Genomic DNA, 18,461 nt, shown 5'->3' on the forward strand with positions numbered 1-18,461 from the left:
AAGAGGGTTGCAAGCAGATCTTGTGCGACCTGAAGGAATATTTGGGGGACAGAGCCCAGAGAGAGCTGGGGGAGCAAGGCCGGAGAGGAGTCGGTAGAAGACGGAAAGACCACCAACCTGCCTGCGGTGAGCGAGTGAAAAACCCTCAGAATCAGCTTCATTGTGGGAGTTTCCAATGATTCTATAATTATTTTGGAAAAAAAAATTTTTTAAATTAAAAATTCCACTTTGACATTATGGGGTATTGTGTGTAGATCAGTGACAAAAATCTCAATGTAATCCATTGAAAATTCAGGCTGTATGTAATACAACAAAATGTGAAAAAAGTTCAAGGGGTGTCAATACTTTCTGAAGGCGCTGTACATTGGGAAGGATCAAGCATATCGATTATTGAGTTGAAAAGTGAATTCAAAGGAAAAGTACACTGTCTTCAACGAACTTGAGATAATCACACCTTCCTCAACCTACCTCCAAACTCTTCCAATGACAGTTTCAACCGTTATCATTTTCAAAACCTAAGAGGACCTTTACTGATTTCATTCACTCACTTATCCAGCATCATGGGTCTTCCTTGGACGTGAGTGTAGTGGAGGTTATTTATGCAGATTACATGCTTGATAAGGCCCACCTGAGTAAGAACGTGATCAACCTCGTTGCCCCGGCTCCCCAAGCCCAGCATCTTGGCTTTCTGGGCCTCAGAAGGTAAGTCCATTACTTGGCGCAGCCACAAAACCTTATCCACCTGGAGATCAGGTGGGTGAAGGATACGAAGCAAATATATGAAATTGATTTATACTGGATAAGGGTAGTGAAGGGGGAAACAAGACAAGTTGAAAGATTATGTGGTATATTTATTTAACAACCAATATTTACGTATAACGGAAACTGTACAATAATACATACGTAATTTGCATAATACGTATAACGGAAATTGTACAATAATACATACGTAATTTGCATAATACGTATAACGGAAATTGTACAATAATACATACGTAATTTGCATAATACGTATAACGGAAATTGTACAATAATACATACGTAATTTGCATAATACGTATAACGGAAATTGTACAATAATACATATGTAATTTGCATAATACGTATAACGGAAATTGTACAATAATACATACGTAATTTGCATAATACGTATAACGGAAATTGTACAATAATACATACGTAATTTGCATAATACGTATAACGGAAATTGTACAATAATACATACGTAATTTGCATAATACGTATAACGGAAATTAAAGACCAGTGGAAACCAGTGACCAGTGGAAGACGGAAAGTGGTAAAGCATGTGGTGAGGTGGAAAGAACTGGGAAGTGGCCGTGTGCTGTGTGCAGGAAGGGTGTCGGAGTGAACTCCATTCAATGTACAATGTGTGCTGAGTGGGTTCATCAAAAATGTAGTGGTCTGAGAGGGTCATTAACCAGTGTGGCAGCTACATTCAAATGTAAGGTGTGCACAGAGGGAGCTGCAGATGGAGGAAATGTTGAGTTGGATCTTGGAGACGGCGTGAAGCTGGAAGGTGTGAAAACATTTTGCTACCTCGGAGACATGCTGAATGGAGAAGGTGGATCAGACTCGGCAACGGTTGCTCGAGTGAGATGTGCATGGAAGAAGTTTCGGGAACTGAGTGGCGTGCTGATGAGGAGGAGAGTGTCGCTGAAGCTGAAGGGAAAGGTGTATGCTGCATGTGTGAGAAGTGTTATGATTTATGGGAGCGAGACATGGGTAATGAACGTAGAGCAGCAACGAAGGCTGGAAAGGGTGGAAATGCGAATGGTTCGATGGATGTGCGGAGTATCGTTGAGAGAGAGGAAGACAAATGATGAATTGCGAAAGATGATGGGAATATTGCCTGTGATTGATGCTGTGAAGAGGAACAGGTTGAGATGGTTTGGTCATGTATTGAGGAAGGATGAAAGTGACTGGTTGAGAAGAGTGATGGAAGTTAATGTAGAAGGAAGTAGAGGACGGGGAAGACCGAGAAAGACTTGGCTAAAGATGGTGGAAGAAGAAATGCGGGCAAGGGGGTTAACAAGGAGAGATGCAGAAAATAGGGCAAAATGGAGAAGATTGTCATGGGGACCGCAAGGCTAACCCCCGCTCTAGCAGGGAACATGGCCTTAAAATGCATGTTGTTGTTGTTGTTGTATAACGGAAATTGTACAATAATACATATGTAATTTGCATAATACGTATAACGGAAATTGTACAATAATACATATGTAATTTGCATAATACGTATAACGGAAATTGTACAATAATACATACGTAATTTGCATAATACGTATAACGGAAATTGTACAATAATACATACGTAATTTGCATAATACGTATAACGGAAATTGTACAATAATACATACGTAATTTGCATAATACGTATAACGGAAATTGTACAATAATACATACGTAATTTGCATAATACGTATAACGGAAATTGTACAATAATACATACGTAATTTGCATAATATGTATAACGGAAATTGTACAATAATACATACGTAATTTGCATAATACGTATAACGGAAATTGTACAAAATACAATTACTATACTAATATTGGCCTGCTTTTGAACTTTGATTATGTTATTCTACTATCCATTAACCCTTTGAGTACGGATGACGTCCAGTGCCACAACCCGTGAAAAAGTTTTGTGTACGGATGACGTTACTACACGTCATCGACTATACCTATAAATAGATCGTCAGTACGTGGTTGCATTCCCGTAATGCCAAATTAATCCCGTACTGGGGGTATTTTTATCAAAAAAAAAATCCCGTACTCAAAGTGTTAATTAAAAGATGAAGTATGGTCCTGTGAAAGATGTAAATCAAAAATTTCACAAATGTGGAGCAGATTTTGTTGCAGCTCTTGTGTATTACGAGGCCCGAGGTCGATTTTTCTGCAGCTCCCCATCCATATGTTTCCAGGCATGGTCAATGCGACTCTATGGTGGTGGGACCTCTATGGACCTCTGTGGACCTCTAAGACCTATACTCTAAGGACCCCTATGGTGGCAAGGGAAGAAGCTGCAGCACATTCCATCTCTTCCAGGCAGATGTGATTCTGGATGTATGGCATGTGGCACCATCTTCCTGTTCTTGACAGGCCATAAATCCAGAACCACCACTGCCTGGAAGACACTGTGATGCCCTGGCAGGAAGTTGCAGCCCACTCGGAATCCTGCCATGAATATGCCATTGAACACATCTGAGAACATATGGATCTGAAGCTGCAGAAAGGCCGAACTCTGGCAAGCAACATGCAAAAGCTGCAACAAAATATACTCCACATTTGGTAAAATTTGCTTCAGGCTGTCGTACAGAATATCACTGATTCGATGCTTCACAGATTCAAGCACTGTATGATGCCAAAGGACATGGTACCAAAACCTTTACTTTGGCTCAATGTTGATACAGATGTGGAGCCAGAGTAAAAGCATTATGCTGAACATCCCATGATGTTAAAATACAGACATGCCTGTGGTGTGCCTCATACGGACTCACCTTCCCAATGGCTGCGTATGCCAACTCCGCTGTTTTCAACTGCTTGCCCTGAACGGCCAATACGGCAAGTACTGCCCAGAGGGATGGCAGCTTGGCAGACAAAGTGACAATATTAACATGGTAAACGATTAACATGCAAAAATGAAGTTTAAATATTGAAAAACGTAATACTTGGGGACATTGAGGGAATTAAAATGAAAACGTTTAACGTTTTGGGGTCTTTGTAATTCTCAATAGAGGTGATCTTCTCATTGACTTCCATGGCAAAACTTGGCCAATTAGCTTTATGGAAATTCCATCGTGGTACAAGCTTCGATGAGGTAGATTAATGGCACTTCAATTCTGACATGGCTGATGGCACAAGGATGTTGGCTGTGAGGAAAGTGGGGGCCTCATCGGTGGGTGTCTTACCTGACGCCATTATGGGCTGCATTGCCTCATCGGTGGGTGTCTTACTTGACGCCATTAGGGGCTGCATTGCCTCATCGGTGGGTGTCTTACCTGATGCCATTAGGGGCTGCATTGCCTCATCGGTGGGTGTCTTACCTGACGCCATTAGGGGCTGCATTGCCTCATCGGTGGGTGTCTTACCTGACGCCATTATGGGCTGCATTGCCTCATCGGTGGGTGTCTTACCTGACGCCATTAGGGGCTGCATTGCCTCATCGGTGGGTGTCTTACCTGACGCCATTAGGGGCTGCATTGCCTCATCGGTGGGTGTCTTACCTGACACCATTAGGGGCTGCATTGCTTCATCGGTGGGTGTCTTACCTGACGCCATTAGGGGCTGCATTGCCTCATCGGTGGGTGTCTTACCTGACGCCATTAGGGGCTGCATTGCCTCATCGGTGGGTGTCTTACCTGACGCCATTAGGGGCTGCACTGACTCGTCAAAAGATACAATGCAGAGATCAGGATTATAATCCTTCTTCTATCTGCATGAGTGTAAGGAGCCCGGTCGTTTGGCATCATACAGGAGGAAATGGTCGTCAGCCTAAACCAAGCCAGACAACTGTTCGCCAATGGTGTTGTTGTCACTATATCCCTTGGCTGGTGAAGCCTCCGAGGTGAATTTCAGGATGCTATGATACTAGGAGGGCAGGCTGTGGCCAGACACTAGCAGGTACCTGTTATTTATCATCAAGTCACTGATATTCCCGCTTGTTACAAAGATATCAGAGTTGTCGGACTCCGATATCATGGTCCATTTGAAAAGTGTATGACTAATATCGGGAGCAAAGCCATATTTGTCATGATACACTTCAGCAACAAGTTTAAAACCATAGATTTTGTGAAGGGATCAAGGCCCATCTCCTTCAATGGAACCCATCATCACAGTTGATATGAAATCCTTCCTTCTCTCGAATGGCCTCATCTCCAATCACCAATTCGCATTCGGACCACGTCACTCTACCTTGGACATGCTGCTCCTATTCTCCCAGCAATGGATGGAGGCTCTCAATGTCAAACATGAGATCAGGGCTGTCTCTCTCGACATATCTTGGCCTTTCGATACAGTCTGGCATCGCATCTTTACTCTCCAAACTCTCTGCTTATGGTATCCAAGGAAAACTTCCTCTACTTTCGTAACCAGCATGAGGCTCTCATTGGAATCCTTTCATCTCCTCTCCCCATCAAGGCTGGAGTGTCCCAAGGCAGTGTTCTAGGCCCAGTCCTATACTTAATCTTCATCAATGATCTCTCTCACTGTCTGGAAAATCCCCTTTATCCACTTGCTGATGACTCCACCCTTTGTCGTGACATCCCACATCCTTCAGCTAGGCAGACAGCAACCTCGTCCCTTTCTTCAGACCTTGACAAAATCACAAGGTGGTCAAAAACTTGGAATATGTCTTTCAATCCAGACAACTCTTACACTCTCAATCTCTCCAAACAGACCATCTGTCAAACCCTATAATCTACGTTCGTAACAATCCTCTTGAGGAAGTGCAGTCACTCAAACTCCTGGGTCTCTATCAGCCATGATCTTTCTTGGGCAAACCTCATTTCAAAGTTGGCCTCCAAAGCCAGTCGCAGACTGGGCATCCTGTGTCATGCAAAATCCTTCCTTAGTACATTTGAACTCCTATCCACCTATAAGGCCTTCATCTGCAGCTTGATGGAGTATCTCTTTTCCCTCTTGGCTGGCGCCCATGCTTCACATCTTGCTCAGCTTGATACCATAGAAACCAAGGCCTTAAAGACCATTGGAATCTCTCCGCGATGAAGCTCACTCTAGGGGCCTATCACTTCCCCAACGCAGACAGATCGGTGGTCCCTCTGTCTTCTATTGCCTCCTTTCTGGTCTTGCACCCTCTGGTGCACGTGGTCCACCAGTGAAACTTGCAAAATTCAGAACCACTGCTCACCTCCACTCATTCAATCCTCTTTTTCCCCACCTAAGGAGCCAGCTTCCACATTCTCTTCAACCTCATTCTTCCATCCAATTCTTCAACATAGCTGTTCACTACTGTCTCAGATCATCCGCCATCCAAAACCATGATATTTTCTACCCCCGTTGTTGACCACCCCCACCCCTAAGCTCACCTCCTTCCAAATTTACAGTTTTTCCTTCCTGAGAGTTTGTTTCTGTATCCATCTTGTCCACCCCACAGGTCCTCCCCTGCCCCTCAATCCTATCCACACCCATTATTTGTCTAAGTCTCCCTCTATTTTGCCTTTCAACTCTGCTGTTGGTGTTTTCCCCCACTCCCTCTCTCTACTGTTCCTTTTGTTTTGTTGCGTCCCAATGTGTTCAGTGTTCTCGCTCTTCTACGAGTCTTAATCTTGTATACAAGAATGGAAGGAGGATATGGGTTATCAATGTGTTTCTTGAAGTGCAATAATATTGTTGCGGTTTTAGAACCCTCACTTGTGTAAATACTTGTAAATAATTCTCATCGTTAAAAGGTCAAAGGTAGCACCCATAGTTAGGCCACAGCAACACGTAGGTCACCTTAGAAATCCCAGTTATTTCATTATTATGTGTTTCAGATAAGGCCGTGTTCCCAATAGTTGAATCTGCGTTGCATCAATTAAATAAGATAGGTCCCAATCCATTCCAGCCATTTTGCCAACCTCTCTCTCCCAATTCTGTTACGCACCTTGGTTAGCGTGCGCACAGGCGCCGCCATTAACCACGCGGTCAAGCTCGAGGAAGAAGGGGGCGGAGCGCCAAGGACAAGGCGTGGCCCTGTCAACCAGCCATCAAAGGCGGAGCCGGTAAGCCCTTACCAGCCAACCAGGGCTAAGGTGAGCTCGCTGGCAGGCGTGGTTTCCAAACGCGCGGATTGATCTGAAAGCGCGTTATATAAGCACGAGCGCAAAGCCCTTTCACAGGACTTATCCAGCGGCGCTCATAAGAATGAACTCCTTTTACGGACTGTGCTGGGGGACAAACACAGCAATCAGCTGTGTTTGTCTACCACACCGATTGATTCTGGAGGCGCAGAACATCAAGAGCCGAGAGGGTGGTCTAACTGCGGAGGCTTTGGAAAAATCCACACGATACACTCCTTCAATACAAATGGCTAAAACTGGATGGTGCTGGATGGTTCTTGAGGAAACTACATATCCATCCAATTGGCCATCCAAAGCAAGCCCCCCTTCTTTTGCCAGAGGAGCCAACTTATTCAGTTCTTTTTTTTTTTCCTTTTTGCTTTCAGATCTTTTCAGATCAGATCAGATCTTTCAGATTCAGATCCTTTTTGCACGGACTGCTAACCGCTCGGCATTTACCATCACGTCCGTGGTTCGAACGGGAGTTATTTCCCTGCTCGCGGTCGGTGTTGGTAATTAGGTATTTGGGACGCAAATTGACCAATCACCCTACCCAAGACCGACCGGGAGGAGCATTGTAGCTTCCAGGACTCGGGACGGCCAGCTTAAAAGGACAAGGGGATTAACCCCCCCTTGATAAGGGGAGAGCCGACCCCCGAATCCGTAACAATATCAATGGTGTTTTCTTGGGTCTGTCTGGACAGGAAGTCACATTTAACTTGTGATAGTTTACATTTAACAATAGATATATGTAACAACTTCCATTGAACTTGGGGCTGACTCAGAAGAAGACCTTTGTTGGTCGAAAGCTTGTCGACAATTAAAGATCGACGTCCTGAAGCTACGTCCGCGTCTTATTTAATCTAATGATTATTTATTCAATACAAATGAGACGCCCTGCTCGTACTTTGGAGTTTCTACTATTTCTTACAGTTATATATACTAGGGCATGCCCGTACGTGGGTGCCCGTTCCTTGCCAAAAAAAATAAATAACGCAACCCGTACGCTCTACCCCGCCCGTACGCCCGTAAACAAAAAAAACAACGCTCTTCGCTTCCGCCCTTCGCTCTGACTGAATTGGGAGAAATAATGCGCATAAGAAATCTAGAAATTATTATTTTCTCCGGAAGAAATCGAATTACTACCGTAATGGCGCACGCGGTCGGCTCGGCTCGCTCTCACATCGGCCACGCCTACGCAATAACGCGTTCTGTGATTGGCTGCCGGAAGTGCAGTCTTCACTGTCCGGAAGGTCGCAAATCGCAGTTACGATGAATCGCAAATTAGTTTTAATTAGTTTTAAAACATAGTTTAACGGCAACATAGTTTTCCAACGTGAAATAAATGAATACGCTCTCAAATGTGCCGTCCGAGGCAGAGTCTGTTCGCCACGTTCGGCACACGTGATAGCTCGCTGCTCTCTGATTGGTTGAATCGTTTTTTGGACATAGCTCGGTAACTACTTCTCCGATTAATATGAAACCTTGAAAAGGCACATCCTCGGGTCCCCAGCAATATACCTGGCAAGTTTCAAGTATATCGGACCCGTGGTTGTCGAGAAACAGCGGTCACAGACAAACATACATACATACATACATACATACATACAAACATACAAACATACAAACATACAAACATACACACAGAGATTACTGGAATTATAGATATATTTACAATTTAATTGTTTACAAGTTTAACTTTTAATTAAATGTAATTATTGTTCCTGATTTTCTAAACACTTGAGTTATAATCCAGCATTGCTTACAGGATTATTTTAAGCCGTTAATATGCGGTTGATTTTTGAATTTGGTCAATAACGTCTGCGTTCACGAGAGCGGTGTGATACGGTTTCATTGGCTGTCCAGCTTTGCCCACCCTACTTTGCATATACCCCGCCCACTTTGCATATAAGGGGATGTTGAGATGATTTTATCACTCTTGAGGAAGATTAACGGAGGCGTGTGGCTTCACATGTTGTTAATCGAAACGTTGAGTCATTGTTTGTTCAATTAAAGGTTGGAGATCTTATCATGGAGTCATTTGGATTTACTCCCAACCGCAAATCTTAGATAAATATATATATATATATAAATCTTAGATATATATATATATATATATATATATATATATATATATATATATATATATATATATATATTGTTACGGACACGACTTATTAAGATGTTATGCTGGGCCGAGCGGAATGGCCGCCGTGTTCGCACAAGTTACCCGATTATACTCGAACCTTGGCCGAGTCGCGCTACGCTAAATCAATTGAGGAAAGGACACAGCGGCTGGGTTAAAATGACACGACACCAGGGGTACGGTTCTCAAGACCTCCGGAGGAGGTTATAATATTGCGGAAGGTTAGATTACAAAGACAAGAGAGACAGCATAGAAAGGTGGGCACTTAAACACGGTCTTATCTTAGCCCCGACAGACGACAGATAACGGGACAAGACTGACTCACACGGGGATTGATGGCAAGGAAAGGACAGGTAGTCGATGGCTCAAGGTGCACTCTTGGCTCAGGGCAGAATCGACCCGGTCCGGTCCAGAGATGCGGGAGGACTCACAGCGCTCGGAGGTGGCGTCTGGTTCTCCTTTGTGGCTGAGGCGCATCTGACGTCACGTCCGGTAGGCTGCGTATATCCGGCGGGGAGTGACACGCCCTCGGCTAGTTAGCTCCGCCCCAGATGGAATCGGTCCGCCCTTCTTATTGGGTGCGGGGGGGTTACCGGGCTCCGCCCTTGATGAGGAGCTGACAGTGAGCCCCTTCGTGGTAACCCCGTCGGAGCGCATGGTCAATGGCGGCTAACCAAGCCGGTATGAGGACGCACACTCCCCGCACGCCGTTGTTGTAGTTGTTGTTTCATGGGGAAGATGGGAGGAGGTATGGGGAGGTCCTAAACTCACTACTGGTGCCATACAATCACATTCTGGTGCAACGAAGAGTCAGAATTAATGGAAACTAGTCCTTAACTGACATAGACTAAGAATAACTAGCAAGAGGTCCGAAAGTTGTCTACGTGAGATGCGGTGGACCTGGGCACGACATTTAATGGGGGAAGAAGGGGAAGGTCGGTTCTACAGAGTGTTATTTACAGGCAATGGGACTAGGGAATGGGGGATTGGGGATAGTTGGGGAGTATTGGGGAAATAGGGGAATATTTACAAGCGGATATGGAGGCCAAGTCCCATATCCGCAACATTGCACCCTTCTCTACCCTCGGGGCGTCCCGACCCGATAAATTTTTACCTATTTTAGTGTGGCACTCAGATGTAGTTCCCTCTACTATTAACTCTACCCTGAGTGCGACAGTTTTACAGATATTCACAAATGAGTAAATATGTCCCCCTGCGACGTTGCACCCTTCTCCTCACAGAAACACGCCCACAGGATAACCGAATCGCGGAAAGAATTCGCAAACTAAACATACAGCCGGTAGGGAGCATTATTTACAAGACTACGCTGATATTTACACGACGATCCAGGACCTGTTTTTGGAGGAACACATGCAGATGTTATGCATAGAGAGAGCACGCATGCCAGCATCGATACACCAACCCACGAGTGCTCTGTGGCCTTACGGCCTTTAATAATGTGCAGAGCACCCCTTCCAAGCACCAAAAGCACCACCCCAAGCCCCAATCGGTGCAGTCACCATTGTTCATTAAAATAAAAACAACAACCCCTAACCCTGCAGGTGTCTCTTGCTCTTCGTGTGGTGCACTTAGCCTTCTTGCTTCTTTCAAAAATAAAGAAAGGCGCCAACCGCGTCCATTTCTTTATTGTGGCCGTCAGGGGGCCAACTAAAAGTGGTTCACCTGTATGGCATAGGTGCCACGTTGACCCAGAGGTCCATCCACGGGTGGTGCTTGGCCGCAAAAGAACTGCGGTCCATTGTGGGTGGCCACCAAAATTGCGGTCCATATGGTGTATCGATCCAGGCAGCAAGCAGCGAAAGTGCAGGCCCACAACTGCGGAGCCAGCACCTCTCTCTCCTCTCTCTCTGCCCCAAAGCCAGATCCTCGGAGGTGGGAGACAAAAGAAGCAGACAAGTGAGTAAGGTGGTAAGGGCGCAAAAGTGCACGCAACATTAGGTAATGCACACTAGGGGCACATGGGAACCAGGTGAGACAGGTACGTTCCTACCGTACGCCCCCCCCCCCCCCCCCCCACCAGGTAACCTACATGGCCCCTCCCTTACCCCTTACTGTATCCACAAAACACAACACTACCCATAAACATCTACTTTACAAATCAACAAACGTCCCTACTGTCTTCCCCGTTCCTCCCATAAACCAAATTCGTCTTCTCTCCCTCCTAACCAATCAAATTTGCCATTTTCAACTCTCATCAAAATTTGCCATTACCAATTCATCATCAGTCCCTCCTAAGGAGGGAGAGATGGAATCACCCCAATGTCTCATCCATGTCGTGATGCGTCTCACCAATCCACAGCAATCCTTACTTCCTGCAACACAAAACAAAGAAAACACAGGTGTGGAGTCATCATCATCACCACAGGTAAGTGGCTGCGTATGGTGCGACAGGTTCATCAATCCTAACTATTTCCTAAATGACTTTAACAACTTTACATTACCTGGGGTCTTTCTCCTGCCAAACCATTGGCCCTCTTACACTATGGGTTCTAAAAACCAATTCCCATTGACCAACTGTGGTGCTTTTCAATTTGGGGTCTCACTCCCCCGATTCATCTCCCGGTGCCCTCGCACAATTTCTGGGCTGTGGCGTGTACCTCTCCCAGTGGGTCTACCCACCTGCACACCTCCACCACTGCAGTTGCCTCCGAGCTTACCTGCTCCTTACCCTAACCTAACTACCTGGGGAAGGCCCTCTGGCGCTCTCCCCACTCGGTGCCCTCTCTGGCACTGGGCTACCCGGGTCCGTCCTCCGGATCCTCGGGCCCCATCCACAACTCTACCGGCTCCCAGAGCCCACCTGCGGCCTCACCTGGCCGACATCCTCACAGTGGTGGAGTGCCCAACCAACTACACACACTAACAGGCTACACGCCCAGCCATTTCCACAACACTAATGCACCCATCCACAATACCATTCTGCAACCGCACCACAAATGCCAATATCCAACCACAATTTACCTATACCCTCTACCAAACACTTACACTACCCGCCCCGGGTACTCGTGAAAGGGGTCCACTCTTCCCCCATCCACACCTTCGCACCATGCACACCACTCCGTACCACTTACTCCAACTCTCTCCACACACCTGTACTTGCACACCTGTGCTCTCACACCTGGTGCCACCTGCACCCTTCTCTCCCCAAGCGCATTCGCGCTGATCCACAACACTCATTACTCACACACTGCTCCACACACCTGTCCAGTTGCACACCTGTGCAATCACACCTGTTCAATTCTCACACACACGGCATCATCTCATCTAACTACTCCCCTCTGAAACTTGCGCTTCCCAGTCGTCCCTTTAAACTATTGCGCTCCCACGTCATTATCATCCATACTAATCTACCTGCGTCCCCACTACAGGTATCAGTCACTAACTAAACTTAACGTCACCTAATGTCATCTTCGCTAGATCCCTACACACAATATAACCTAACCCACCCGGGCTAGTTTTCACTGCCATACACCCCATAAGCTATAGCTCCTTTGCCCCACATATGGGAAGGGTGGCAGGGATGCCACCCTTACCCACCGTCATACGGCGCGAGTGGGACCTTGTGGGACCACCTCGTATGCGAGTCGTTGCCCGCCTGCCGGACCCCGTGCGTCGCCCCTTGCGGGGTCAGCGCGGGGCCGAACCGGCCGGGCCCCCACAGTACATTACCCCCAAGGGGCTCTCGTGCCTCCCCGGTCCCTCCAACAACTACCCCTGTTGGTGTCGATGCATGGGTCACACCTCCGCAACCCGCTACCCATTCCATACCACCACAACCTTGCTCACCCACACCTCGCACCTCTCGTTCCATACCCTCCGGACCAGCCATACACCTCACTCTTGGCCTCTCACGAACATCCGGGTCTATCTCGACCCCCAAGCTTATCAAATCACCTGGCGCATCATACGCACGACCATATTGGTCACCACTTACACCGGGTCCTCTTTCTCTTCGCTTCTCCTCCATCACCTGCGAATCCCTCATCCGGTTAATGAGCACATCATCACGATCCGAACACAGACTTCGGACCAATTCTTTTACCTCCTCCTTTATCTCTTTCTTATCCTCTCTCCGTCGCTTCTTAATTTCGCTCACCCCTTCTTCCACTTCTTCTAATTTCTGCTTCACCTCCTTCATCTCCTCGTGCGCCCCTTTAAGTTCTTCCTCTAACTCCACTTTATTTTTTTCTATGTGCTCCCGCACCTCCCGCTCTTTAACCTCCATCACCTCTACCACCTTGTTCATTTTTCTCGTCAAGTCCTCATGTACCGTCTGACACTCTTTTTTAATTACCCCTACGTCCTTTTTCATCTCCTTCTGTGTCGATTTTAAACCCTCTATTACCGCCGTGTTCTTCTTTACCTGGTCCCCCAACTCCTTTTGTCCCACTGTCAGTTGTTCTACTCCCAGCGTCAATTCCTCTATACCCCCTTGCAATTTTACAGTCCCCTTTCTCACCTCCTTCTCCATGCGCTCCTTACAGTGCCTCACCTCCTCGCGCACTCCTCCGACCTCCTCACTCACACCTCTTCTGATCTCCTCTCCCATCACTTGCATCTCCTGCCCAGATGCCACCCTCATCTGCTCCATTTCCTCCCTGTGAGCATCCAGTTTGGTTTCTACCCCCATTCTGACCCCCTCTATCTGCTGCCCCATTTGGTTAACTTCCCTTTCCGCTTGGTCCCTCATGTCCCTCAATTTGCCTTCCATCCTGTTTTCTAACCCCTCTAACCCCTTTTGCATCCCTTCCATTTGATTCTCTTGAGCGGCCATTCTGTTTTCTACCCCCATTAACCCATTTCTCACCTCTTTTATCCCGTTGTCTAACCCCTCAAAATTATTGTCTAACTTCCCAAATTTCTTGTCTAACTCCTCAAAATTATTGTCTAACTTCCCAAATTTCTTGTCTAACTCCTCAAAATTATTGTCTAACTTCCCAAATTTCTTGTCTAATCCCTTAAAATTATTGTCTAACCCCTCACCGGTACCCCTCGCTTCGTCCCTCATTACCCCCATTTGGTTTCCCATTACCCCCATTTGGTTTCCCATTACCCCCATTTGGCCCTCCAATCGCTCACTCTGAGCCCTCATTTCCTCCCTCATTTGCTCGCTATTCTGGGCCATAAGGGCCTTCATTTGTATGAAAAAAAGGTCCAAATTTACCAGCGGCGCTACTACGGTCGCGGGCGTGGGCGCTGTTACATATTTATGTGAATGTATGTGAATTACCATTCAGGTCTTTGATTATCCGTGTGTAGTATATTAAGGGTTGTTGTGATTGGAGGGTCAGGAGCCCTTCTGAACAAGTGGCCGGAAACGGAAGTGACCGGAAACGGAAGAGAAAAAGACACGAGGAAAAAAGGACGAGTATTCTTCTTCCTCGCCCCGCACCGACGAAAGGTGGGAGTGATTGAGCTGCGTGGAAAAGCGGCGTTCCGAAGCCTGTCTGGCGAGAGGAATTGCCGGGACGTGTACCTGCCCGGTGGAGACGTCAAGTTGACGTGGGGCCGTGCATCGACCCCGCGTCTGGCACCGTTCCCAACACCGTCTAAAAAGACGCGTACGGGTCGCCCGTTGGGGCCTAACACGCCTGGCAAGCGGCGTGGGGCTTTTGGCTTGCTTTCCCGTCCCCGCGTCGCGTGGCCGCGAGGGGCTGTAGCCAGGGTGCCGGGTACGATACCTGCCCGGTGGAAACACGTCCACCCGGGGTTCGTTCAACCGCCCGAGTGCGGCGACGCCGACTATCATCTTGGTCAGGAGGGGCCCAGAGACATTGTGCGGGACCGAGACCAAAAGGGTGTCGTGAGTACTCACCGGGACACACGTATATAAGATGGCCATCTTACTCATAGGGAATTGATTGTGGCTGGGGAATTGTTGATGGTAGTGTATTGTTGATTGCTCGGGGAAAATCTCCGTGGTTGTGTCATTGAAATATTGTTGATGGTTGTGTATTGTTGATTGCTCGGGGAAAATCTCCGTGGTTGTGTCATTGAAATATTGTTGATGGTTGTGTATTGTTGATTGCTCGGGGAAAATCTCCGTGGTTGTGTCATTGAAATTGTATGGTATCCTTACCATTGAAATATATCCTTGAACGTCAGTTGTCTCTTGGGTGAAATTCATATGGATTGCGTGGCGAAAGCGCATATATAATACAGCTTTCTGGCGAAGTTCCTCTCACGGTCCGGGGGTCACTGAGACCAGGTATTCACCGAGGGGACCACGTAACAGAATTGGGGGCTCGTCCAAATTACGATTTGCGGTTTCGCAATTGGGTCTACGTCCGGGATTTAAAATTGTATAAAATAATAAAATAATAATTTTTTTATTAATTAAATTTTATTAATTAATTATTAATTGGTAAAAAAAAATTTGAGAAATTGGGGTAAAGTCTTGGGTGAAGGTTAACAGGTGTTAACGATAGGCACCATGGCGTTTGTGGCACAGAACTTTGGGGTAACCCCGAGTGAGGCACAGTTCCGAGCGTTGCTAAAGTCGGACCTCTTGAAATTGGCCAAACATTTTAACTTGGAGGTCCGAACTAATTTGAGGAAGGCAGAGTTGCAGGCCACGGTGATACAATCTATGGTGGGATTAGGAACATGGGACGAGTTAGCCTGGGAGTGGCTACCCGAAGAACCAGAAGACGTTGAGCTCCGGAAACTGGAGTTGCAATTACGGAGCCAGGAACGGATTAAAGAAGAAGAAAGGAAAGCAGAAAAGGAAAGAGCAGAAGAAGAAAGGAAAGCAGAAGAGAGGAGAGAAGAGAAGCAAGCAGAGGAAAGGAGAGTGGAACGAGAACTCCAGGAAAGGTTAAAAGAAGAAGAAAGGAAAGCAGAAAAGGAAAGAGCAGAAGAAGAAAGGAAAGCAGAAGCGAGGAGAGAAGAGAAACAAGCAGAGGAAAGGAGAGTGGAACGAGAACTCCAGGAAAGGTTAGCAGAAGAAGAAAGGAAAGCAGAAAAGGAAAGAGCAGAAGAAGAAAGGAAAGCAGAAAAGGAAAGAGCAGAAGAAGAAAGGAAAGCAGAAAAGGAAAGAGCAGAAGAAGAAAGGAAAGCAGAAGAGAGGAGGGAAGAGAAACAAGCGGAGGAAAGGAGAGTGGAACGAGAACTCCAGGAAAGGTTAAAAGAAGAAGAAAGGAAAGCAGAAGCGAGGAGAGAAGAGAAGCAAGCAGAGGAAAGGAGAGTGGAACGAGAACTCCAGGAAAGGTTAAAAGAAGAAGAAAGGAAAGCAGAAGCAGAGGAAAGGAGAGTGGAACGAGAACTCCAGGAAAGGTTAGAAGGGAGAAAAGCAGAGGAGAGGAGAGCTGCAAGGGACCTCGAAGCAGAGGAGAGAAAAGCGGAAAGGGAATTAAAGGAACGTGACATGGAGCTTCAGCAAGAAATCAAATTGAAGGAGCTGGAGTTAATGAGAGAACGGGGAGAGGCACCACCCTTGCTGACGGGGTCGACACCTAACCAGAAAACCTGGGATGTGGGCAGACATGTGAGGCTGGTTCCACCGTTCAGTGAAAAGGAAGTCGCGAAATTTTTCCCACACTTTGAGAAAGTGGCTCGACAATTAAACTGGCCGGAGGAGGCCTGGACCATACTCGTGCAAAGTGTGCTGGTGGGGAAAGCTCAGGAAATTTATTCGGCGCTACCAATGGACCAATGTGCAGATTATGAGGTACTGAAGAAGCACATCCTCAAGGCCTATGAGTTGGTTCCAGAAGCTTACAGGCAAAAATTCAGGAATGCCAGGAAGAGGGAGAGTGAGACCCATGTGGAGTTTGCCAGAGTGAAAGAAAACATGTTTGATCGGTGGTGTGAGTCAAAAGGAGTCGGGAAAGACTTCGAAACATTGCGGGACTTGATCCTGGTGGAGGAATTCCAGCAGTGTGTCCACGAGGACATCAAAGTGTACCTGCAGGAAAAGAAAGTACCAAAGTTGTGGGACGCAGCCACCATGGCAGATGATTATGCCTTAACCCACCGAATAGGGGTCCACAAACCTAACTCCTCGCCTAGACTTCAGCAGGGGAGTTATGGAACACCCGGTGCGGAGAACGACCTTACATGGCGGCGGCCTCGAGATGATTATGGGGACAACTATGATACCCCAACGGTTAGAAATCCGAGGGCTACGGGCCCAAGACAAACTTATTTTTCGGGGGGCTCAAGGCCGACCCCGAGGTTCTCCCCCGGGCCTACTTGTGCTTTTTGCCATAAAACTGGACACTTGATGTCCCAATGTTACCTCCGAAAAAGGGAGAACCCGGAACGGAATCAGTCTAGTGCGACTCCGAATGCACTGGCAAGTGTGAGAAATCATTCTTGGAGAGCAGAGCTGGGGGAAGATTCCCCTGTCAAAGGTACGGCGACCCGGGAGAACCTTGTTCAGGAGGGCTACAAACATTTCATTTCAGAGGGGTTCGTGTCGCTGGATGGCGACCCGAGTAACCAGAAGCCAGTTAGGGTATTGAGGGACACAGGAGCCCACCAATCGTTGATGCTGGAGGGCATTTTGCCATTGTCGGAGAAGACGGCAACTGGGGTTAGTGTGCTTTTACAGGGGGTCGGGGGCTATGTTAAAGCTCCGCTTCATGTCATCCAGTTGAGTTCTGAGTTGGTATCCGGGCCGGTCACCGTAGGCTTACAAGCCACCCTTCCTGTGGAGGGAATCTCTTTTATTATCAGGAATGATTTGGCCGGGGGGCGAGTTTCGGGTAATCCAATAATGGTGGACAAGCCCAGTAAGGAAAATAACACCACTCGGTTAGAGATGGAGATTCCGGGTATCTTTCCATCCTGTGCAGTGACTCGGGCTATGGGTAGAAAGCACGCGGAAGAGAAGGAGGAAGAAAGAGAGGGGGAGTTGGAACCCTTAGAGGTACGGGAAGACAACTCGGAAAAGGGAAATAACCAGGGGAGGGATTCCCAGGAATTTCGAGAAATGGTAGCGTCTGGAACGCAAGGGGACGTGGAGTGTCCGTCGGAGACCGCGGAGAACGAAGTGGAGCAAACCGCGCTGGTCCGAAGGAGACTAGTGGAAGAACAACACGAAGACTCGGAGATCCAGAGGTTAATTGAGAAAGCCGTTACGGAAGAAGAGGCTACGAAGATACCTGTGGGGTATTTCATGAAGGGGGAAACCCTAATGAGGAAATGGAGGCCCCCGGAGGTGCCCGCAGACGATGAGTGGAAAGTTCACTGTCAGATTGTGGTGCCACCGCTGTACCGGAAGGAGATCTTGAGTTTGGCACATGAGACCCCTTGGGCCGGGCACCTGGGAGTGAACAAGACCTGTGACAGGATATTGGTACATTTTTTCTGGCCGGGACTGCGACGGGATGTGGCGGAGTTCTGCAAGTCCTGCCATTCTTGTCAGCTGGTGGGAAAGCCGAATCAAAAAATCCCACCCGCCCCGTTAAAGCCAATTCCAGCTTTTGAAGAGCCATTCAGCCGAGTCATTGTGGACTGTGTGGGCCCTTTACCCAAAACCAAAGCCGGAC

At 47.3% G+C, this 18,461-nt stretch overlaps 1 protein-coding gene across 7 annotated transcripts in view; it reads right to left on the bottom strand.

Annotated features, from left to right (window-relative positions):
* Positions 1-18,461, bottom strand: part of IFT80 (intraflagellar transport 80) — a 102,886-nt gene that overhangs the window by 3,807 nt on the left and 80,618 nt on the right. For 5 of the 7 annotated variants that reach the window (XM_078785277.1, XM_078785273.1, XM_078785275.1 and 2 more), the window contains 2 exons: positions 3,522-3,611; positions 629-742 (listed from right to left, as the gene is read on the bottom strand). In XM_078785277.1, the coding sequence (XP_078641403.1) occupies positions 629-742; positions 3,522-3,611 (204 nt within the window). The remainder of the gene's footprint in view (positions 1-628; positions 743-3,521; positions 3,612-18,461) is intronic. The other 2 variants (XM_078785278.1, XM_078785274.1) reach the window with 1 other exon arrangement.

This window comes from Myxine glutinosa, chromosome 10, assembly GCF_964187855.1.
Source record: "Myxine glutinosa chromosome 10, kmMyxGlut1.1, whole genome shotgun sequence".
In the NCBI taxonomy this organism is placed as follows: Eukaryota; Metazoa; Chordata; class Myxini; order Myxiniformes; family Myxinidae; genus Myxine; species Myxine glutinosa.